This window comes from Poecilia mexicana, unplaced genomic scaffold, assembly GCF_051168715.1.
Source record: "Poecilia mexicana isolate PSO_F unplaced genomic scaffold, ASM5116871v1 scaffold_13, whole genome shotgun sequence".
Classification (NCBI taxonomy): domain Eukaryota; kingdom Metazoa; phylum Chordata; class Actinopteri; order Cyprinodontiformes; family Poeciliidae; genus Poecilia; species Poecilia mexicana.
Window position 1 is genome coordinate 18,662,744 of NW_028263382.1, and position 25,021 is coordinate 18,687,764.

General features: G+C 39.3%; 2 protein-coding genes across 2 annotated transcripts; one reads left to right on the forward strand and one right to left on the reverse strand.

Moving 5' to 3' along the window:
* The first annotated feature begins 4,185 nt into the window (after window positions 1–4,185).
* On the forward strand, window positions 4,186–21,985 carry LOC106915113 (dapper homolog 3-like). The gene is made up of 4 exons (XM_014982490.2): window positions 4,186–4,883; window positions 16,407–16,539; window positions 16,904–17,014; window positions 17,435–21,985. Exons 1-4 carry the CDS (start codon window positions 4,653–4,655, stop codon window positions 18,922–18,924), a joined length of 1,965 nt encoding a protein of 654 aa, XP_014837976.2. The 5' UTR covers window positions 4,186–4,652; the 3' UTR covers window positions 18,925–21,985.
* A 486-nt stretch (window positions 21,986–22,471) lies between these two features.
* Window positions 22,472–24,516, reverse strand: c5ar1 (complement C5a receptor 1). Its single transcript, XM_014982489.2, has 2 exons — window positions 24,410–24,516; window positions 22,472–24,104 (listed from the first exon to the last, which is right to left on the reverse strand). Exon 2 carries the CDS (start codon window positions 24,090–24,092, stop codon window positions 23,040–23,042), a length of 1,053 nt encoding a protein of 350 aa, XP_014837975.2. The 5' UTR covers window positions 24,093–24,104; window positions 24,410–24,516; the 3' UTR covers window positions 22,472–23,039.
* Between the last annotated feature and the right edge of the window lie 505 nt (window positions 24,517–25,021).

A 25,021-nucleotide genomic window follows, 5' to 3' on the forward strand; every position in this document is an offset into this window, starting at 1 on the left:
GGAGATGTGTTGTAGAGCATCTTTGGAGAGTTTCCCGTACAGCACTTCCAAAAATGAAGAAAGAAAAGATTTCCTCATTAAACGGTGAAGCACTTTAAGGCCTTTTCAGGTAGAGAATAAAAAAAAATATATATATAATGGTTGCGTTTAGAGATGAATGTAGAGGAAATACTACACTGGTGATTTACAACTTTCAAACTCATTAGACGTGTTTTGTTGGAAACTGAGATCTTTCCTAAACACATCCCGAATATGAAAAATATCAGATGTCTCTATGTTTTCAGGCTAAAGAAGGGAAAAGTGAACTCTGGATGTCCCCGCTCTGTGTTTTAATGGTGGGCGTGGTGAAACTTGGAGAGAAGCTCCTTGACTGGATTTCTGCTATGCTTAATGTAGTTTTAAAAAGTCACAGAGTTATGATATCAGAGGAAAATCTAGAAGTTTGAATGTGAAATGATGTTCCTTAGGGTTCACTTTTAAAATCCTGACTACCACGGTTAACAGAGAAGCTGTGCTTCATGTAAGTGATGGTGAAGGAATGTCATATTTTTTCCAAATAAAAATATGGCCGAGATGCTTTAAAGGTTTGTTTTTAAAGGGGTATTTGAAGTGTTATTTTTACCCAAGCAGGTGTTTTTCATTTAAAATTTAAAATATTGTCAGATAGGCATGGGCCGGGTTGTTGTCCTCGTGGTTTCGTAATGTCAGTATCTCAATATTACAGTTTTATGGTATTTACATAAAAAAAAAAAATATTGTATAACATGAATTTTGTTTACTTATAGCAAAAAAGAAGCAATCATTCTTACTGCTGCTAAAATGACATAGTTTATACTAATACTGTTGTAATAATTTATTTGAATTTTGGTAAGCAAAAAATATCCACCTGCTAAATTTAGGTGCATTTTTTAAGTAAGTAATACTTTTTTTTTTCTTTGCTGCTGCGCTCTTAATAGAGCAACATAAGGATAACAATCTGATATTAACAGGCTTGTTAGTGGGGCTCTCTGCTCCAGTAGGGACTGCACTGGTTGCTTTGCGGAAACGGCACTTGCAGCTCGCAGATTGTTGCTTTTAAAACGTCCCTGTAAAAGGAACGACGGGTGGAGCTCTTTGAGTCTTTACTCCGTGACTGTCTGCAACTTGAAATATTTCCAAGCAAATTGGTGTTTCTTGTGAGTGAGGGAAAAGTGAAGGACCCCTTCTTTCAGCCACCTAACCAGCAGTGCACAGCAACAGGTGGTGGAGGGTTCAGAGTTTTCTCCAAGCAACTGGAGAAAATCTGATCACCCCAGCAATGTTTCTGGTATTTCCTGACTTTAAACTGCAGGAACGACTCAACGAAAAGTTTTTTTTAGCTGGTTTTCTGACCTTGGTATAACTTAATACCTGTAACCGGTCCATGCCTATTCTCACAGCTCGATTTGGATAAAACAAGTTGTCAGGATGTATTTCCAGCTACAGTTATGCAAAATTTGACTTGCACAAACTTAAGCAACAATCAATCCCTGTTTGCTTTCAGTCTCTCTTTTCTAGCTTGCACTCGCACAGTTAACCTGTGTTAAATGAATGATTGTATGGTTGCTCTTGCTGCTGTGTAACACAGGTGGCCCAAGTGGGTTTTTTGTTTTGTTATTATTATTATTATTTTATTATTATTATATCACTGATAACTAAGAGATTGTGTGGTTCAGTGAATACACACAGTTCGGCACGGCGAGTCCACTGTGCTGAACTTGCGGCACTGTGTTAACCCAACTGGAATCACGCGCAACCTCCTGAAAACAACCACTGATCAAAACTCCTGGCAAACACTCTTCTACAAGTGTGTCTTGAGATAACATGTTCTGCTGTATTTCTTTTTACAAGCAATTCTACTGTATTTTTTTTAATTATTATTCTAGAAGATGTTTTCATCTCTAGACTTTTAGTGAGATTTATACACAAGATGAATATACTTTAAGTATATATTGTGTATTTCTGCAGTGTGCACACAAACACACTGACAAAAGAATCCGGCCTGCGCTGCGCGTGGGTCTTGACTTGCTGATGACTTTGCCTCAGAGAAACCGAAAACAACAGAAGTGGCTTTCTGGTTCATGTGAAGTAGAAGCTGGAAGTATGAATAAAGATTTTTAAAAATCCAAACAACTTGTGTTGCTGTTTGTTGGTTTTTTGCTGTGTGGGTGTGAGGTTTCTATCTAGAGCTCTTTAGGTTACAAGAAATCCAAGTGAATAGCTAAATCTCCACAATCGGGTGTACAAAACGTCCGCTGTGCATCGTCTGAGGAGATTCTACGAAGAATAGAAAAGACAGATTGCATGGCATATCAATATGAAATATTCATCTGTCACTGCACTTTAGTATGAAAACTGATTGATAATTCATGGTATGTTCTGAAAGCACTGTTATTTTGGGAATTGAAGCTTTTTATAACCTTCCCTGGTGAAGATGAGCTTGTTGTTGTTACTTGTACTGCTGTTAACTTTTAAGTATTAATTACTATGTCAATGTGTTATTTTTTTTTTTTTCTATTTGAATTTACTGAAATAGAAACAAGCTTTCAAACATTTAAGATGGACACAATATGCGCTACGGGGAAAAAAATCTGTATCATTTTGAAACTTCATTATTGTCAAAGCCATAAAGAGCCAGATTCAGTTAATTGGGATATTATTTAAAAAATTAATTTAATGCAGTAACTCAACTCAACTCACTGAGTCAAACACATTATATAGGTTAATTACACACATGGTGATACGTCTAAGACTTTTTAAAGATTTTTTACTTCAGCTAATGAAAACATGACATTTAGGATTAGAGTATTACATCATACCAATAAAAACAAACATTTTAACATAAATGCGAGCTTAGTGAAAGTAAAGCTATAACTTTCTTAAAGCTACTTTTCAGACAAATGTGCCTCATTAGAAAGCATATTCTGATGTACTGAATATAATCCCAGTAAAATAACACACTACATTCCTTTAGTATTACATTGTACACGAGTCGTGAATGTGTTCCACTTAGCTCACCAGTGACGCAAATCTGCAGTCTCTCCAATCTGTTTTTCCTGACACGTTTTAGCCCAAGAAGAATTTCTGCTGGAAATATGTTGCTTTAACATGGATTTGACAAGTTGAGAAAGCAGATATAATGTCCAGATAAGGCATCACCTACAGTGCTCGTGGTTTTATCACTTCTTTAAAGAAATGTCTGACTCAACAAAAGCAGCTGCAGCCTTTGCTGCACTTGGAGCATTTTCCTGAAGTGATATCTTGCATTATCGTATTTCCTCCCCTGTAATATGAGTCGAATTTGACACAAAAGATATCTCAATGGTGTTCAAGTTAATTGTGTGCGTCTGACTAATCATAAAATTTAATAATGGCTAGAGTCTAGCTGTTCTTTGAGCAGGTCTCTCTAAAACACAAAGAGCTGTTCAAAGAAAATGTGCAGAATAGGTAACATGATACAGACAGGGAGTCAATACAGTTAGTTATTAGCGTCGCTGGCTCCTTTTTACCTTCCTAATGGCATACACACACACACAGACATATATATATATATATATATATATATATATATATATATATATATATATATATATATATATATATATATATATATATATGAGTGGGCTTGAGTTCTCATGGTTCCCATCGTCTGACATGGCAGCTATTTGGAAATTAAATATTTAATTTACCATTCCTTCTGGCTTGACTTGTCTGGCACTGAGTGTAAATTTATATGTGATATGACTGTACCTTGAAGATATGTACCTGACTATGAATGCATTATTTATGTTTTCAGGCAGAAAATGAACTAAATGATCATCCAGGATTCACTTAGAAATCTAAACATTCTTTCACTGCAGTCTGAATGAGTTCCAATTTCCTTTACGATATGGAGCAACCGGAAAGGGAATAGGTTAGAAAAATAACTTAATTACTATTTCAGTGAAAAATATAACTGAATAATTTAAACAATGTCATGCACGCAACACAAATCTGTCAAAATTGTTTTCTCTTGGTAGTCCAACTTGGCGCATCTCTGGCGTTTTTGTTGTTGTTGTTGTTTTCTCCTGCTTCTGTTGTTGTTGTTTTTTATCTTCATGTGAACACAAGAAATGTTTTCCAGATCCCAGTGTTTTAATCATGGAAATATAACCATCCCCCTTGGAAGTCCATTAGTCCTGGGATGGGTGAGGTCGACGCGTCACTGTAAGGAATCAAGGGGGATGGGACACTTTAGAGCTCCGCACCTCAGCCCAGCCTCCAGGATCCAATGACTGGTGAAACTGATTTTACAAAAGTGGGTGGAGGAGGAGAAGCGGAATGACTCCCCCAATTTCCCTCCGTGGCCGCTCCGCCGAAGGCGGGGCTCCAAGGATGCGTTTGACAGCTGCGAGTCAAAAAAAAAAATGTGCAGCTCAGAGAAGGTTGGAGGAACCATGCCGCTGCTCCAAGATAACCGCGCAGTCACGAGGAATGGGATGGAATTTGAGCCTCTGTAGTTTGCGTTTGCTCTCCTAAATCTGAACCAACCGAAGACAAGAAAAAAAGACAACAACAACAACAAAATCTGACACGGTTTGATTTTTTTTTCTTTTTTTTTCTGCACCTTATAGCGGATTTTTCTTTGGGTGGAGATGCAGCGTGCGCTCTCGTTTCCAGCAACCGTGGAGCGCAGTCGAACCAAGGATCGCTTGGAGGCGAGTCTGGCCGGGCTGTGTGAGCTGGAGCTCCGCAGACAGAGGCAGGAGTGTCTTGTGCTGGGAGCGTTGGCTCTGGGAGAGCCTCCAGCCCAGGATGGCTCAAGAGGAGAGCTGGAATTCTTCAGCAGCTGGGGCCAGGAAAACTTGACGCTCAGGCGTCAGCTGGTAAGAAGTTTCTGCTGAGCGTCTTTTTTACCGTTTGAATCCCCTTAGGCCCAAACAGCATTAATTTATCCCTCTTTTAGTCATGTCATTTGTAGTGCTTACACACTTTCAAATATCTGAAAGCCCGCAGACAATCTCCATTGTGAGCTGCTTGACCGTTGCATGGACTCTGCCGTTGGGCCAGCGCCTTTTGTACTGAGATGACCTCTAACTGCAAAAAAGTTACCCAACTTGATAAATAGGCTCTCTGTATGAAAGGCTGTAATGCGTTTCTGTGCTTTGGGTTGAGATTTATGCCTGTGGGTAGCGAAATAAGGGGGAGGAGCAGCCGCCGCTTGTGGCACAGACCCTCTATTTAATGGCCCTTTGTTCCCTCGTTGAAGACTTTTGTAGGTCTCACCCCTTAACAAGCTCTCATTTGTGCTTTCTGCACATCATAAAATAAGAAAATTCGCGTCTACGCTGCTGAAAATGGGACGCTATATTGTCTTTTAGAGATTTTTACTTTTTTTGACGCAAAGCTTTTGTAAAGTTGCGCCTGCCGTTCTGTGACAATGTCAGGATTATAAGAACAGAAAACTAGGTTAATCAAGACAAGCAAAAGTTTAAGTACGGGAGAAGAGCGTTTCCCACAGGAGACTTATATACCCTGCTGTGTATATAAGTAAATGACGTCAGAAGAGGGAGAAGAATCAAGATAAATTACATTGTCAGTAAACAGTTTGGTGGAAAAGCAACTTTAGACAGATTTCAACATAGTCCAAAAACATCCGAGTTGCATACGAGCTGCAAAAGGTTTAAGCATAGGTGTTTGAGCAAGAGTTTGACTGAGGAAACTTGTGCAATGATGATTGCTCCCCATGCATGACAATGTCTGCAAAAGACAGTATATGACAACAGTCACATTGGTGCATCCATGGTGGGGCGAAGTGGAAGAATTAGGCTTGTTTCAAAGTCCGACCAATGTTGTTGCTGTTATGCAGGAAACATCTTAAAAATTTTAATGTCATCCTAATGGAATGCACTGACCTTATTGCAAAGCTTTTACAACAGCTTGACTCTAAATGATCCCTGAAGATCTTTGATAATGAAATATGTCCATCCCACTCTGCCCTCCTACACAAACTGCTTTGCTTGTGTTATGTTGTTGTCAAATTTTCCTGAAATCCATGTTGTGCTCTCACACAGAGCTCAAACTTTTCTCTGCAGCTATGTAGAATATAAGTAAACACTTTTAAGGATTAAGTTGATTAAAAACATATTAAGATGAAAACCAAGAGGATAAGGAGGGTACATATTAGCAAGAGCAAAGAAAAATTAAGCCTGACATGCTCCGCCAGCGGCAAAGTGGGCTTCATTTATTTAACTAGTGTTTTATGCCTCAATCTAAAAGCAATTTTCTTTTCTTTTAAAAATGAAGAACAAACCATTTGACTTTATGCGCTGGCAAAAAGGAATTCTGAAAGACATTCAGTTCAAGCCATAGAAGTTGTTCACATTTTGTCAACCAGAATTATACCTGAACAATCTGATTATAGTTTAAATGAAAATGTTGGTTCTCTTGAATAAGAGCTTCATTCGTCATGTTCCTCAGTGTCCCTCAGAGAATGGCCTAGATTAGTCAGAGTTGCCAACTTCTGACTGAAATTTGATGGGAGAAACAATTGTAGGTATAGTTAAGTGTTTAGCAAACAGTGGGATGACACTGCATTTTTGAATAGACAATATGAAAATAGGCTTTGGTGTTCAAATGTTAAATTAGGGTTAGGGGTTAGATTCTCGGATGTTTTGGTTTTGGGTTTTGTCAATTTTTTTTGTGTGTGTTCCTTAGTTTTTTCTATTAGTTCTGCCTTGTTTCCACTTCAGTTCTTCTTTAGTGAGTCTCGTTTATCATGTTCATTTCTTGTTTCTAGTTCTTCTCTGCCACTCTAGTAGAATTGTTTCTTTAGTCTGGTTATTCTTCAGTGTTAGATTATTTCCTGTTGCCTATGCTCTTCCTTGTTCCCCTCTGTGCCATTTTCTCCCTCTTCCTCTCCTCAGTCTGTCAGCCGCTCCCTCCACTCACACCTGCAACCTGTTAGCTCATCAGCCCAGGTATTTTGTTCAGGGTTCAACCTCCCCAGTACTTAATCACTTCATTCTTACTCACCACTCGCAACAGACAGCATTATTTTGAACTAGCTGAAGAAATGAAAGTGATGCCTGTCTGGTACAAAGTACATTGCAGTAGTTGAGACAAACTGAGATAAAAGTGTGTGCTACTTTCTTCAGGTAATGCTTGAGAAAACTAGTTCAATCTTATTTGTCTCAACTGGACAAAACCGTTCTGAAACTATGAAAATCTGTGTGTATAATTAGTCCCAGGTTTGCTGCATGCCGTTTGATGCATGGCTCTAGGCAACCAAAGTAAGCAACTTGTGTGAGATACAACTCAGTCTTTGTAGAATAATCTTTCTTCTCCTTTCATTGAAATTCAGAAATATCATAACCATGCAAGCCTGTAGGTCAAGACAATCCAATGAGAGTTGATGGAGCATGTCAGGGGCAGGTAAATCTGGTAGTCATATGTTGAAAGGATTATTTATTTTTTTTTTTTTTGTAAGAATAGATCCCAAATTGAGCTGGTGCAAAGAAACAACACAGATCAGGACTTCATAGAAATTCAAATACAGTGGTTTAGAATGACTGATCACAAGATGCAGTGCATAAAAAGACTTTCCCTTTTGGCAAAAACACTCTTCTTATCTTGAGAGACATTTGACCAAGGACCAAAAGGAGGCAAATAAAAGGAAAGCTTTAGTGAGAGTTGGCAACCCTGTGGTTATATGGGTTACTATGAATAAATATACAGTCCTGTGAAAAGAATTTGCCTGCTTTAGATTTTTCTTTCGTTCTGTATGTCGGGTCGGACTTTAATGTGATGGTTGAACAAATTTTAATGTAAGAAGCAAGGAAGGAATTTTAAAGTAAGCATTTTTTCATGGGGAAATCGGGGGGGGGGGGAATCAACCCCTAATATCTAAATGTGCCACCCAACAACTACAATCAAGTGTTTGTAAAGTCATGCATCCGCATTTGATTAACGTGCAGACTTTGACTTGGCCGTTTTAAAGGTTTAATTTTGTGTTTTTAAGATGTGTAAAGGTGGACTTGTTAGTATGCATTATTGTCCTGATGCATCACCCAAGTTTGCTTGACCTTAAGGTCACAAACCAAACAAAGGCAATCCATCCTCAGTATTTTCTACTGAAGAGCAGAATTAATGATTTCATGAATTACAAAATAATTGGCCACATCTGGAAGGAGCAAAGTAGTTCGTCACACTGTAGCTGGTACTGTAGTGAGTTTCTTTTTCTAAGATGTTGTTTTAGTTTAATGCCAGATGCTGAGCCACACACCTTTCAAATTTGTCTCATCCGCTCACAGAATACCAGGAAAATCTTGAAAATCATGTAGACATTTAAAAACAATGTTAGTTGTTCCTTTGTGTTCTAGTTTATTAACAGTGATTTTGGTCTCATAACTCTTCCTTGGATGTCATGTTTGTCTCATTATTGTTTGGATGTTTTTAGATGTTGTCCTGGATTCTTTTGTGGCCTCCTGGATGAGAGGTCGATGCTCCCTGAAGTAGTTTTGGTTTGCTCTCCACTCCTGGAAAGATTCTGCACTGTTTCATGTTGCCTTTCTTTGTGGAAAATGACTCTCACTGTAGTTTCCTGTACTCTAAAACTCTTAGTAAAATGTCTTTGTAACCCTTTCATGGACCGGTTGAATAACAGACAATACATTCATGAACCAGCCTTTAAGATCTGGCATAAAAACCGGGGTGTTTTTAAAATACAATAATAAATATAAATCCAGTGTGTAGTTGTAACTTTATTAGCAGCATCCCTATAACACTACACCAACAGCAAACATGAGTCACATCCTCTCTGCCCCTTAATGCTTGCTAGTCACTGTGACAACATAAGTCTTTAAAGTAAGATATACCACAAAAACAAATATAGTATATGAAAAATACAACTCACCATAACGCTGAATCAGTGAGAGCCCTGCAGCTGCTTCTTTGTAGCGAGACGGTCCATCTAGGGCAGTTTTGAAGACTTCACTGCTTCATTATAAAGCCTGTTGCCACATGGTATGCAGAGAGGGCTTAGTGTGCCAAAACTCCAGGTCGCAATACATTAATATTTCGAGTAGGGCTATTAGTATTGTCTGTTAAATGTACCTTTCTTTTTTATTTTTTTGGAAATCACAGACTCCAATTCTGTCTCTTGAAGGAACCTTTTCCCCTTTACAAAGACACTTTCTAGAGACCTTTGTTTTTTTTTGGTAGCTTGTGGGTATATTTTTAGCGGTGAGGTATTTCGTGACCGAGATAAGAGTCTTAACATGCATCAAGTCTGAGTCATGTAATGTACAGAATCGGGTTATTTTTCACAATAGACATCATTCAGATGTGGGTGATTACATTAGCCCTGTTTTATTCTACTTCAGGCAGTGTGACAGATTCTATTTGAGTGATTTCTTGATTGCACAGGTCATGGGGCATTCGTATCTGTATATTGTTCATAAAAATATGCTTGGCTCTTGAAAATATGTGGATATTCACAACCAATTTATGAATTAGCAAGGGGGCAATGGCTTTTTCACATAAGTCCAGTTTGGTATGGATAGCTATTTAAGCTTGATAAATAACCATTTAAAAATTTCTGTTTGTATTTGCTCAGATAGTCTGTGTCTGAAACTTAAATGTACTGGATGATCAGAACATTGTGAGGGGGAATATTTTACATATATTTATCAACTTTTAAAACATTAAGAGATTTAATAAGAAAGTTTCTTTGGTGAAGGAATAAAAGCCTGTATCAAGCTTTAACTAGGGTTGGTGACAGCGCTATTGCTACAAGATAAATTGGTAGTGAACTTTTTAACCCTGTGGTGAAACATCTTAGCTGTGGTTGTCAGTTAAAAGGTTCACATTATGTCTTTTAAAACACATTTTAAAAGTTCAGTAACACTGTATGTCTTAATCAAACCCAATTTTGTCCTTTTTAATATGGAGAACAGAAAAAGACTATCAAGGAAACATTGAAGGTTTCCTTCCTGGTTCTATACTGACAATTGGATCCCAACAGAGATTCCTTTTACTGACCTATTATATTACCTATTTTGTTTATATTGTGTGTACTTCCAGTAAGATATTAGGGTGCTTTCTGGCGTTACACAACAGAGAATCTTAAAGGTACAAATGCATTTTTAAAATTGCCCTTTAGCAGTTAATCTAACATAAATTTACTGAAATTGCAGATTTGAAGGTACCCAAGTTAAATGGATGCAAATGATCAATCCCGTTTTATAGGTAAGGCTCTGTTTTTTTTTTCTCAATCAATGCACTGCCATAAAAATAAGGCATTAAAAAAAAAGTATCTAATCTCCACACCTCCTTCCTCCCTGGCTGTGTCTGCGCCCCCTGCTCCGCTGGTGGTCTAACAAAAGACACATATGGAGCAGAATACTAATCATGCCGATCTCAGTCAGATGACGAGGCGTGCATAAGTGGGCCTTGTATCCGGTGCCATGACGCAGTCTCTGAGGTCTGACTCCACGTCCGAATCAGAACCTTGGCCGTCTCTCTTTCCAAACAAGATTAGTACAAATTGAATTTTGAGAAATAGCTACGTGACGGGCATGTGTTTCCAATGCGCACCAGGGTTTCTGTGCCCCACATCTGAGCACAGACTAAAAAAAAAAAAAACTAAAAAAACAGGTCAGCTTGTGTCTTGATTGATTTTTATCAATTGTTCTGGTCATCCATGTGTGTTAATAATTAAGTTGGAATTTCCTCTGAGGAATTTCTGCACAACTTTAATTTAGCTGAAGTCTCTCAGATTGAGACTTCGTAAATATCAGGTCACCATCTGCGCCCGAGACCCCCGTCCGCCTCCAATCTCATCTTCTATACAGGTCCGAGCCAGTAAAGCGAGGCAGAGAAACATTTGACCCTGGAGACCGCTCGGGTGTTAGTGTTTGTTGGTGCGTGTGTGTTTCCGATGTGACAGTGGGTCCCCAGACAGAGTGAGGGGGCCTTATTTTTCCTGAATACAGTGTGTGTGGTGATGAAGGTGCTGACAGCTGCGGGACACCAGACAGCAGCTGAGAAAGCATGGAGCTCTGACCTGCCTCTGAGCAACCCTGCTGAGAGAGTTTGGAGAGGGTGGAAGGGATTATATGAATTTTGCATGAACGTGTGACACACATGCGTCAATTAGGAGATGAGAGCTTGATTTTTGAAACCAAAGTCAAATCATTCAAATTAACTCTGTGGATCGAAGGGTTTAATCAAATCCACATTTTGATTGTGAATGCAGGTATATACGGTAGCCCACTGTAGCATGTAATCAAACAAGACTGTACGTAAGTCGTCTCCACTCATTAAGTTGAACACACTTTTTACTAGTTTTTAAACGAAGGGTATGCAGGAAGATGGCTTTATAGATTTTTGTTACATTGAATTGTGTTTAAGGTGAATTGTTGATTTATTCTGTACATCCAAAATGAAACTTATAACCAACAGCTGTGGAGCTGTATAGCAAAGAGATAAATTTATATAAATATCTCTATTTGTCATCAGATTGTTCCAGATTGGAAGAAAGTTGCTGTTGATTTATGGAGCTGAAACCTCAAACAAATGACTGGGAAGAAGTGAATGATGGAAATGTGCTTTAGAGGATTCTGTATTATTATTATTGGCTTGTGTGATGAATTGCTTGCCGTACTCTGCAGGAGTGTGTGATGAGCCATCAGGTTGTGTGTGTTCTGGTGTTAGGACTGCAGCACATCAGTCGTCAGTGACAGACAATTTGCGTGTTTTGCTCTCTGATTTCCGTTGCTTTCGCTCTAGCATTCAGTTTCTTGGGTTACTTTGGTTACCTGCTTAGACTCAGACAATTATGCTCCTTCAGAAAATAGTCAAATCATGTATCCAACAACTTTTAAGTGGACTCTAAGTAGGTGGAAAATCTCTTAACACATAAGCTGAGCTCGCTTCGTGTCTGTTTAGGGATTCTTTTCAACTCAACCTGCTTCCTACCAACCACTGTAGAACAGAGTCAATAGTGTACTCACGGACTCTGCTATATAAACACCGCATCTGTTCAGAATAGCCCCTCTGTCAAACTGGAATGAAAGAATCTTAAAGAAACATTTACACTGTTGAGATAAGGGATTTAAAATATGACCATGAGCTTATGAAAATAAGAGATCATAAGTTGAGTCAACTAGTGAAACTGGGGGCAGGGTCGGTGTGTGTGTGTGCGCATACGTGTGCATGTGTGAGGATCCAGCCTCCCACAGACTTCTCTGTGTGGATCCAGTCACAACATAGCTTTAATTACATAGGGTCGGGCCTGCTGGCTGGATGCCTTGTCTCCCCTCTTCTCTACATTCTGAAAGTGTCCTTATTTCAGACCTTGTTGTAGTTGTTCTACGGCACAAATGAGCAGCCATTGACATTTAGCCCTTAGGATGGAAGGACAAAGGAGTAAGAGGAACATAGAACTTTTAAGACCTACCACTACCTTAGGAGACGAGAAACGCTACGCATTTACTATTATATGTATATTAAATTTTAAACCTGCTAACCGAAACACCCGTACTTAAAATGCAGCAGTCTTACAGTATCACTCTGGAACTGTGCTCCCAAAAATTCAACAAATTAGTTCCCAAATCTCCTTAAACCTTTCTGTATATCCTCTAGTTCTAAAGGGCACTTTTAATTTTTAATTTTTAACTATTGAGTTAAGAGTAAAACCACATCATTTTGATCAGAAGTAAAATGCAGCGTTACTCATCAGTGATTAAGGGATATAAGGGGTTCACTGCACAAAACGGCAGCCTACAGATGCATTGTCATTTTAAAATTTCTAAACATGTCCTGCGTCAATGACACGTTTTAGATCTGGACAAACATGGCTATCACTACATATTTTTGGAGAAATTTCAAAACATTCCAATGCTGTTAACTTATTAGACATATTTTTAATGGACAAACGCCCCATTATGTTTTTTTTTTTTTTTGACCTGCACAATTTCTTGCATCTGGCTGATTTCGTTCTGCCTTCATACTGATGAAGATAAAGCATCCAACTCTTTGGTCTTTTTTAGTCTTTATTTCTTCTGATATGATTCTGTTGCCAAGTGAAACTTATTTGTGAACTCGTTCCATTTGTAACACAAGCATCCCAGATGTTTTGTTTGCCCGCTTTGTAACAGCCCTGATTCCAAGAGAGTCTGGCTTCACTGCGTCCGCTGTCTCCCACATCCCCCACCTCTGTGGGACACAGGATGCAGTAAAGCAGCAGTGCTACAGTGCACGCATTGTCAGCATGCCAGTGTGAGATCTGTCAGTGAGTCTGAGAAAACAAACCCTGTTTTAATATGAACCACACAGTCTCCTCGTCCACTAAGATTAGTTTGTTTGTACAGGATTATTATTTTGGATTTAAGTGTGTCAACATGAGTCCCTGTGTATGTGCGAGTACCTAAAGAGGTGGTGAGAGATTGATTGCATGAAACAGGATCATTGATTAGTCGATTTCCAACAGCGTCCCTTCCTCCAGGCCATTTCCTTGCCCCACCGTCCTAACAGCAGCCGAAGCGAAGCTCTCCACTCAAAACATATTGATGCATCAATGCTGGGGCTTTGTGTACAGTAAGACAATAAGCAGCCTTGTCGACACAAAGAAAGACAGTGTTTGAGGTCAGGAGGTCATGTTGGAAGCATCGCTTGGGTTATTTGCCCTACAACAGCGGTTATTTGCATTATGAGGCACATATGGAAACAAAAGCAGGACAAATAGACTTTAGAGTGGTTGGGTGAAGAGCACACATGTAAACATTTTTACAACTTTTCCTTTTCAAAACATGTTATTGACACAGGACATGCTTAGAAATTTTAAAATGACAATGCATCTGTAGGCTGCTGTTTTGTGCTTTGAACCCCTTATATCCCTTAATTACTGATGTGTAACGCTACATATTACTTCTGTATGGGTTTTGTAGCTCGTGGTACTTTATTCATTTTCGTGTCTCAAGTTGAGAAATATGTTAAGAAAGCAATGACAAGGCAGTAAAGAATGGCTCATATTACAGTTGTCTGTTAGCGGTGATGCTGCATAACACTGTCTGTCCTGATGACAGCAGTGATAGCAGAGACTGTAGCTCAAAAGTTCACAAGGTGAAGTGACGAGGACGACGTCAAAAGAAGTATTGTCTGAAAGCAGTGTCTTGGAAACCTAATGAACCTTACACAGGGTTTTAAAAACATATAAAACATCTTCATCCATATATGGTGGTGACTTTCTATTTTAAGAAATATTGCTGATTAGTAATACCAAAATCTTCTAAAACATAGACATGAGAAACTGCAAGACCTTATTAAGTAATGATGCCTTTTTGCAGGTGTTTGGGCATCAGTCGACTTAACAAAGAAAATAGTTTTTATTCAGAAATTGGGACTTAACATTTTTGCTGTCAGAAACATCAGCGTCTGTATGAATTGTATGCAAAATATGTCGAATCCAACAAGTGACTGCTCTAAAATAGTGTACCATCTCCAAGTGAAAGAGAAAAGATCTCGGTTCAGCATGTTTAATGAGCTTTTTGGTGATATCTCATCAACTGAACTGATCACTCTCCTCACGGCAGTGTTCAATTTGGTCCTGGGAAACAAAGACAGTGACCAAAGAAGTGCAGGAGAGCAGAAACAGCAGCAGACGCTTCATTACAGAAGGTCCACAGTGTAAATAGTGTCACCTTGTCACAAAGACATGCTCAACCTGCTGGAATAGAAGACCTGAGTGTCAGCGGCATTAGCCCCAACAAACCAAAAGACCCGTAAGACCTAGGTTTGTTTTTACAGTCACGTAGTCTGGATGTTACCACCTTGTGGAGGAAAAAAGAACGAGGTTAAAAATCCTTGGATTTTTGAAGACCTGGTAGGTTTTAAGGTTTTCCAAGTAGTTGGTGTGGAATTACAGGTCAATGCATTATCCTCAGAAGTCACAGATACACAATAGTGTTTGTTAACAAATCCAGACAAGGTTGCGAGCAAGTGTCCACAGATGTTAGAGTGTGTGTCAGATGATGTCACCATCTGACAGAGCCAGCCTGGCAACAACTTAAAGGCTGACCAAAGCTACGTGTCTAGATTCCCTGTCAGTGCAATTTTTTCCCTCCCTTCTTTTATTTTCTTTGTTCTTCTTTCCTGCTTTCTTTTTTCATTCTTTCCTTTGTTCTCCTTTCTTTCTTTTTTTTTTCTTTCTGTCTGTCTGTCATTTCAAATTTCAATAAAAACAAACACTGGAAATAAAAAAACATAACATAAAAGACCTCAAGAGAAAATTAAGTAATTTGTGTAAAAAAATAACTTGTCCGGTACATACAGTATAAAGCGCATACATGTATATTCTCATGCTATGCAATAACACTGTTGTATCTTCATAATACATTGTCAAGATCTTGTTGAAGGTATGAATGAGCAATTATTGTAACGATTGTCATTTACTATTATCAAATAAGACCAGTATTTGTGTTTTTTGTAGGGGTGTGCTGGCGGTGACTTGCAGTCCCAGCCATAAAAGACTGCAAATGATTTTCAAAAACTGCTTATCAGTTATTGTTAGCACTAGAAGTATCACAAAATATTCTGACAAACATTTAAGTCCATATCACCCAACCTAAATTTTAACAAGAACATAATGAGTGTTTTTAAATGAATTTCACATCATAAATTTGTCTGTCATTCATCACATTTGCCTATTTAAACAGAATGAGTCATTATCTGCTCATGTGTGTGCGCGCGTACGCCCCCAGCGAAGTTAAAGTACATCCCCCTACCCATCAGACATCGTTGAATTATTCATGTTCCAACTGACTGCCCTCCATTTGAGCCCCCTTGGATGTTGGAGCCCATAGTGTCAGATATCGTTGCTCCATATGGATTCACTTCAATAATGCACAGCAGCGTTTTGCAGTGACCATATTTGTACTTTGGGTACACAAAAATATACATGTGATTTGTTCTTTTATTTGTTTTGACATTTAGTCTTGATTCATTTGTGCCATTTTCTTTCTTTGTCATAAGATGAAAGCAAGCTAATCCCCAAATCATTTAAGGAAGACCTTTTGTTTATCAGCTCACGCAACTTGAAAAAGGATCACTTCTTTTGTGTTTCATCTCGTTGTTTCATATCTATCAAATAAATGGACACACAACTCGGCTTTGCAGAAACACTCAGGACAGATGAGTGTCAAACAAAATAAGATCTGCAGCTGGGAAAGCACGCAGCGAAAACATACAGCTGTGCCTCTTCCGGGAACTTAAAGTATTTTCATTCCAAGTATTGGTTTGATAGCTGAACTGCCATGTGTTACTTCTTAATCCTTGTAGCAAGATCACATGTCAACAGTGCAGAACAATAGAGAGAGCAGTTAAACAATCTGCATGTGTTTGTGTTGCAGAGTGCTCTCCACAGCGCTCCATGGGGCCTCATGCAGGCGTTAGAACAGCAGGTAGAAGATCTGAAGATTGACATCGACGACGGCTGCTGTGAGGGAGCTCAACGAGACGCCGGTGACAGTCGGCCGAGTTCTGGTAACTCCCGCTGTTTAAAAGCTTTCCTATCCCCACAAATCTGTCAGCCATGTAATTAAGAATTTTCCAAATTCAAAAGCTCCTTGTGATTGAATAATTTTTAGTACTGCAGCTAAGCATGGTGTTGAATAAAATAATTATGAGACAAAACAATTATCTTGAAACTATTCAGACTGTAGCCGTAATGAGGTTTCATTTCCTTCTGCTAGTCTTGTTTATTCACAATCTGGGAGCTGGTAAATGAGTTTTGTGGATTATTTTCAAAATGCGATTTGAAGTTGTCAGTACCCAGCAGGATATTTTCGAGAAGTTAACAGGAAGGTATGATAAATGAGACATATGCTTTGTGTTGGTGTGGTTCTAGGATTTTATGATTCAAGTGAGGGACAATCACCAAAAGGAAAACCCTCCTCAGCTGAGCGCCCTGAGCCTGTCTCCTCCTGGACTTACACCAATGACAGACCAAAGTCTTTAGGTAAGAAAACTTAGGAAGTGGTTTACCTAAAGGTACCAACGAAGGTTATTTGGAATAATGTTCTGTTAGATACAAGCTGTAGATTATACTATTTATCTCTGGTCTAGTTTGCAGTTGCAGAGGTTGAAGCCAACAGCTAGTCCAAAGGGCAAAGTAGAAATTGGACTTCTATAGTCTTAAAGAACTTAAATCTTAAGAACTTCACAGCAGTTTATGCGAACTCTATTTTATAAACATTTAAGGATTATTAGCCTGTAGGCCAACCTCTAACTTGTAAGTTAGAGTTTGAAACAATGGTAACCATTGTTTCAAATGATAAATGAACCTCCATTGTTTCAAATGGTTACCATAGCTTGTGCTTATAGTCATACAAAATTTTAGCTTAGGTTGACGGCATGCATTGTCTCTCTTGATACTTAGGAGACAACTTCATGCTGAATGGGGAATTTGATGTACCAGTTATTCGGCCCTGCCTTCCTCGTTCCTTCTCTGCACCTCACCCACCACTAGAGGGCATTGTAGAGGAGGGCTCAGTTGGGGACTCTTGGCGGTGGGACACCAGCGTTGCCAGCCACACCTGGCAGCAGCAGCAGCCTGCAGAGGATCAGATCACAGAGGAGGACTACCAGCAGGCTTTCAGAGTGGAAGGTTACATGCTGAGTCTCATCCAGCGTTACGCTCTTCTACCGCGGCCATGTCAGCCTCGCACCACCCTGACCCCTGACCCCACATACAGCGGGGCCTCCGGACACAGCTCCCAACACAGGAGAACTCCCTCTTTAACCACAGAGCCACGTCTTCCTGACCCCCATTGTCAGCCCCATGTTGACCTATCGGCAAAACTTAAGAGTCAGGAATGGGGTTGTGACCTGCCTGAGGGGGAAGCCCGAAGGGCAGAGGCCCCATCTTTTGAGGAGGGTTGTTATTTGCCTCTTTCCTACCCCCAGCCCAGACCAAACCCCCTGATGGGGAGACTGCCATCACCTCTGCCCTCCTTGGAGCCAAACTGTGGCGTTGACCTTTCCTGTGAACCTCCATCCCCTCAACATTATCTACATCCAAAACCCTCTGTTTACCAAGTACACAATTTAGTAAGTGCTCAGTATATCCCAGGACAAGCCTGTCATGCTCCTGTACGGTCCCCCAGACATTACAAACCTGAACAGTCAAAGGTCAATCGAGCAGCTGCCTCTCCTGATCAGTCCAATTCAAAGTCCAAAGCTCCTAAAAAGAATCACAACGATCGACAGAAATCCAAAAAGGCAAACAACAAAACCAACCGAACCCACTCTGAAAACAGCCTCCCAGGACAGAGAGTGGTTGCTGACAGGAGGTACAGCACCACAGAGAGGCGTCCGGGACGAACCAATCCTGCCCAGAACCAAAGCCAAGTCACTGCACCCCAGGTGGCCAGCAAGGGCCACAGTGGAAACCGCCGCTGGTGCTCCAACCTGGAGCTCAGCCAGGATGAGGGAGAGATCCAGAATGCAGCGCAGCCGCATAAACGTTCTTCTCGAAAAGCTCGTCACGGTCACTCTTGCTCCCAGTCCCACCATCAGCACGCCCAGCGTTGGCACCAGGACTCTCAGGCCCGTGCCCCCTTGTGCCACAGCGAGGAGGGCTACGCCGGGGCTGCCCCTGCAGAGTCCGAATCCAGCATGAGCGAGGTGTACTCCCCGCCATCCAGCTCGCTGTCCAGCGATTCGGATGAGAGCGGGGGCCTTGTGTGGCCCCAGCAGCTGCCGCCTCGCCTTGCTTCTACCTCTTCATCGTCGTCTGCATCTCCGCAAGCCACTGCCAGTGCTGCGACTCAGCCCAAAGCCTTCGTCAAGATCAAAGCCTCCCACGCTCTCAAAAAGAAGATACTCAGATTCCGAACAGGGTCACTAAAAGTCATGACCACTGTTTGAGTCTAATCTCACGCAACCTGTATCATGAACGTATGAAACGGCTCTGAACATCTTCATGGCTGCTGCTTTTGGCCACGAATCCTACACTAAATAATAAAATCCATTCATTAAAATAAACCTACCTCTTCCATATCCCTGATGAAATGCATTTACATTCAGAAAAATGATGAAACTATTGCATGACCTCCACTTTCCGTCTGGTTGAAATAATTTTCAATTTGACAACCATCAGATACTAAAATGATGGGCACCCTCCTATTCCCGTTGGTTCATGTTACACTGTGCTAATAGAAACAGCCATAAAATTAAGCAATTGAACTTGCTTTTTTTGTTGTTTGTTTGTTTGTTTTTCTGTTTATGTTCATTGCCTTTTAAATTAATCAGACCTGGACTGTGGGGTTCAAGAATTTGCTACTAACTGCATAAAATACATGAAAAATATTTAAAGCTATGACACAAAATTAATTTAATGAATATCACAGAGTATTCTGGCTATGTAAAGTGTACCTCAAAAACGATAAACATTAATTTAGTTAATTACAATTTTTGCAGAAGATGTAGATGAAATCTCTTGAACAATGTCATGCACCATTTTATGTATCTCCAACTGGATTGCAATTTGTTTGCTGGTCGTGACAACAAGTTGCATTTCCTAAAGGACATTTTCCACTTTATTTGTCCTGTTGTCGGTCTCAAAACCCCAAATCATTATTGACTGTGGAGTTTCGCGTATTTTCTTCCGGCTGTGATCTTTGTCCGGGTAAGGTTAGAGATGATTAATTTTAATTCCAATGAATTTTAATGAGTGCCACCAAATAAAATGCATTGTCCTCTTGAGCACAACATATTTACTTCACTACTACCTTCTTTAATCTAATTATCCACTCTCCATGTTTGCTTCTTCGTAGCCAACTTCTTTCATGTTCCAATAAAAATCATTGTATCTATACGTAAAAGGTCTCAGTGATTCTTTGTTATTGGACACCTAATTACTTTTTTGTCTCTTCAGACATACTTGACATGTTTCAACGTTCTACTTCTGTCTTTGTCAGCGGACTCCCAGCTACTGTTTCAAACATCAAACGAGCAGCAACTGGGAGACCTCTGACGAAGAGGGAAGTAGAACGCTGAAACATGTCAAGAGACAAAAAGTAATTGGGTGTCTAGTAACAAAAGAAACCTTAAGTCCCCACTTCTTTCTTTCTTCTGGTTGCACGATGATGGCTCTTGTTTCACTTTTCATTGTTAAAAGACATATATGTCTTTCATTTTAATTTTTACAGGATGCCCTTATTTCTTTCTGTATGTTTTGGGTCTTTATTATTTTGCAAACATGCGTTTTTTTTTCTTTTACCTTGAGCTTTCCTGTCGCACTGCTTTCATGTCCTCACTGGTCTACCTTAATTTTTCCCTTTTACAACTTGTTCATTTTGCTTGAACTTGCAACAACATCTTAGCATGCATGCACAAGGTCCATCTTTTGCTCCATTTTTATGACCATTACTCTCGTTTAGTCAGCTGGCTATTATCTCACTTGGATTCTTTTTTCCCGATCCAACAACTTCTTAAGGTATTAAAGCGCTCACTCACCTGCTTAATTAGACTTAAGTCTTCAGCTGTTAGATAAATTAATGTTTTGCCATATCTATGATTCTTTGTAAACTCACTGATTAAACACTCCCAATGATTTCAGTTTGTTTGCCAAGGGTTGTGTAACTTTTCTTTCTAATAATTTGTCCAAAAAAATATTGGGGAAATATGGAATACATTAATTCATTGTCGATAAGTATTTATTCCTTGCAGTATCGTGGGGGTAATGCTTATCTTAAGTGGTGAGTAGACCATAGCCAAGGTACACCCAGGACAGAGCACCAGTCAATCACAAGGATCACCTGCAAGATATAAAAACTATTGATAAAAATAAAGAAAGATATAGGCATGGGAAAATATTGTTTGCTAGACCTTCCTCAATATTGTCTTAAAAAGTACATTTTAAACTCTTTTTGGATCATTTGAAGGTCACCTCGGAGCCAACTCGAAGTCTTACCTGGGAATGAATACTTCTCTCTATTTTCTAGGGGTGCACCGATTTATTGGCCAGACAATTTATCGGTGCTGATTTCCTTAATTTTGGGAGATCGTGATCAGCTGATTTTTACATGTGAAGCCGATCTTATCCACCGTTGTTATCAGCCTCGGCAAAGGTCTAAAAATCAACCACTGTGCTTTTCTTTTCTCCTGTGACAAAGGTTTGACTGACAAAACGGCTGACCAGGTCATGCCGATGGGGTAACAATAGTCACTCCATCATTGTCAATTCAGCAACTTTCTTGATAAGCATTTCAGACAAAAATGGTATCGGCCAAAATCGGAATCGGTAAGTTAGACTTTTTAAAAGATCAGTAATCGGCGATTGACCAGAAAACTGCAGTCAGTGCACCCCTACTATTTTCCCCATGAATAAACTTGTTTTAGGAGAATCATCACAAATCATATTTCCAGTCCTAACAGGCATTTCAATTCAAAATTAAAGCATTTGTTGAAAGGAGAAAAAGTTAGCAATTATTAAACAGTTAAAATTAGCACAAAGATTCAGTCATTGTTGCAAAGTTGTGTCAGGGTGAACTTGCTAATGGTGAAACCCTGAACAGGAACTGAATGTGCAATTTTTAGATGCCACTGTCTTCTACTCAGCATACTTGTGGTTTAATGTTGACATCTGCCAATATGTAGAGACTACCACCTTTTTACTTTACTGATGAGCAAAAATTAAGAGGACTGAGTGACAATGTCCAGTATATACCATGTTACCATACCAGTATGCATATATGCATGTGCTTAAAGTATATCTAAGTGCACAAGCTCAATAAAAACACAGGCATAGGAAACCACACACTTGTAAATGTTTGCTTTTGTATATCATCACGTGGCCTTGTTTGCAATGAATGTAGTATGTAAATTGTAATTTTGTCTCTATTTGGTAACTTTTTTGTACACATTTTGTTGGTTTTGTTTTCTTTTTTATGATTTACTAAATAATAAAAAAACATGACCATCCCAATGCGAGTGGTGCTTAATTTTTTTCAACAACTTAAGACTAGTAATTGAATCGGTTGTCTTTTTACTGTTGGCATGCAGAGTCCCAGAGAAAAAGGAAAATATAGTAAATTGTTGGAAGAATAAATATTTAAGGGTATTTAATTTTGTATAGGATTATTATTATTTAAAAGTTCAATTACACCACTGTTATTGTCGAATAAAATATGTGTTTACCTATTTTCCAAAACATATCACGAAGCAATGATAGAAGATCCTGTCAAAAATTTCAGGGAAAAAAATCTGCAAACATGTTCACTTGTTTTAAAAAGTAAAAGTTTACAATGTTTTGAAATACAATTTTTAAAAATAGAAGCAACATACGTATGTAATATTTGAAAACCTGCACTGTAATTCTTATAAAATTGTGTCTTTATGTAAATATAAAAAAAATGCATCATTTTAATAGAACATTTGTTTACTGTTAAAAAAAATATTTTGAAAGAATCAGTTTTATCAGGGCTACATTTTATTAAATAAAATATAATACAAGCAATGTACCCTTTTTAATCTTCAGACGTTTAGAAAATGTCTCCCTCTTGAGGTTTGTATTAGGAACAACAACTTAAATAATAAAATGCCCACCCTACAAATTCTACTGGGAAATTTATGTCATGAAGAGAGAATACAATATTTTGAAAATTACTTTGATAGCAGTGTAATATGTGAAAGCAAGATAAAGTAAAAAAACAAAAATAAAAATCATGTTTCTATAAAAGAAGAAGTGGGACCTTGTTTTTTTTTAGTTTTAAATACATGAAAAGGAACTGCTGGAACATCACAAGTTGTGCAAGACATCCTGATTACCCACTAAGGCGGAACCCGACCCAACAGCTGCCTTTGCAGAGGTCAACTATTCTGTTTTACATGGTCTCTTTGAAAAACTAACACAGCATAAATTTCAGAGTTGATTCCAAACTGAATTTAAGTTCATGGCCAAGAAACTTGCACAGAATTAACATTCACATATTTTCTCCTTAGGAATTAAAGATTGTACGTTGGTTGTAAACACAAGTCCATCAGATTTTGGTCGTCACCCTTTCGTTGCTGGTGCTCTTGGTGTCGTTTATACTCCCCCTTGAGGCTGGGTCCTCGGTAGCAAAGTGGAGGATGTGACGCATTGAGCGGTTCATGCTGTCTTTGAAACTTTTCCCTACGCACACGTAGATCAGAGGGTTGAGGCAGCTGTTGAAGTATGCCAGACAGACGGCCAGCACCTGAGCCAGGTAGATTCTTGGACTGTGGAAAGAGTGCAGAGGGGTTGCCAGTTCGATAAAGTCCATGATGTGCAAGGGGAGCCAGCACAAGAAGAAGCTCAGCACCACAACAACAATGACTCTCAGGGTTCGTTTGGATCTGGCCCGACCACGTGACGGTCCCCTCCGGGTGGTGCTGTAGACAACCAGGTGACAGATGACAATGACAAAGAAGGGGAGGATGAATCCCATCACAAACCGAAAGGATACGATGGGCCAAGAGCTTTCTTTGGAGTATGCTAGGACACATTCCCTCTTATGTTCCCCTTTTTTAATCTCCTGGGCGTAGACAAACTGAGGGATGCTGCCTAGCAGAGCCAAGCACCACACAGCCACACATGCCCATGCAGCTTGCTTGGGTCGCCTGTTGTTCTGGCACCATACGACTTTTTTAACAAGCAACAGGCGATCCACACTGATCAGAACCAGCTGCAGAATGCTACAGTACATCACCAAATAGAAAAGGCCTTTAACTAGAGTGCAGGCTAGTGGGCCGAAGTGCCAGTGGTCATCATGTGCCAGGGGCACCATGAGGAGAGGGAGGGACAGGCAGCACAGAAGATCAGTCAGCGCCAGATTCAGGAACCAAATAGAGGTGACCGAGCGGTTCATGCAGAAACCAGTCACCCACAAAACCAGCGCATTACCAGGTACTCCAAGCAGGACCACCAGGGCGTAGAGGACCAGAGACACCATCTGTATGGGTTGAATCTCAGGAAGTAAGTCTAACTCTGTGAAATTATTCCCAAAGATGTCAGGGTATAAATCTTCAGAGAAGTTGAAATTGTCCAAACTGCCGGAATATTCTGAATCCATAGTAAATTAAACCTGTAAGTGAAGACAAGATTTAATTGAATTAGTTATTGTCTAATTTCATTTTAGAGACAATAATCTAGTTTACATTCTCATAAGGGTATGTAGATTACCTCTGAAAAAACACAAACTAATAAAAACATACGTATGTAATATTAAATTAAATCTGTAAGTGAAGACAAGATTTAATTGAATTAGTTATTGTCTAATTTCATTTTAGAGTCAATAATCTAGTTTACATTCTCATAAGGGTATGTAGATTACCTCTGAGAAAACAAACTAATAAAAACCTATTAGATTTAATGAATGTGCCTACTTACGGTTGATTGGTTTGTTGGAGTTCCACCCTGACTCTTTAACAGAAAGTTATGAAGCTGCGACTGCATTGAAGAGTACCTTTAACAACTCTAACCCCCGTAACACACACATTCAAAGATGTACACACCCATCAGCACAATTGCACAAGAGTCACTACACAGTTCTGTCCAATGAGAGCTTAACAGAGTGATTACGTAGAGAATCTGTGAATCTGAACAACTTGAACATTTTGCACAATGTCAAGTTTCCCTGTTTTGAAAGTTTATGACACTCTGACAACATGTAGGCTGCCTTGACCTTTTTCATGAAAATGTAGTGTTTTGTGCATGCTAATGAATTTCTAGGAAATTGAAACAGCTAAATCACAGCAAAAGGTGTTTAAGTGTTCCTGTAAACGATTGGGCATTATTTGTACAGGAAGCACAGTGTAACAAGTACAAAGAATTTTTTTTATTATTATTATTTTTATTTCATTTAGATTTATTTTGTCCTTTGTTGTCACACTGTTTTAAGACATAGAAGGCATAGAAACCCTCAGCACAATTTTCTTCACAGCTATTTTAAAATGTTTTTTCTTCTTCATGAAGGATCATACTTTCACTTGTTCATGATTC

Bases quoted from the DNA above. Each gene is read 5' to 3' on its own strand.
- LOC106915113 (XM_014982490.2), top strand. From the start codon at position 4,653: ATGCAGCGTGCGCTCTCGTTTCCAGCAACCGTGGAGCGCAGTCGAACC. The intron at 4,884-16,406 runs GTAAGAAGTTTC...TTTGTGTTGCAG, and splicing joins TGACGCTCAGGCGTCAGCTG to AGTGCTCTCCACAGCGCTCC. The intron at 16,540-16,903 runs GTAACTCCCGCT...GTGTGGTTCTAG, and splicing joins TGACAGTCGGCCGAGTTCTG to GATTTTATGATTCAAGTGAG.
- c5ar1 (XM_014982489.2), bottom strand. From the start codon at position 24,092: ATGGATTCAGAATATTCCGGCAGTTTGGACAATTTCAACTTCTCTGAA.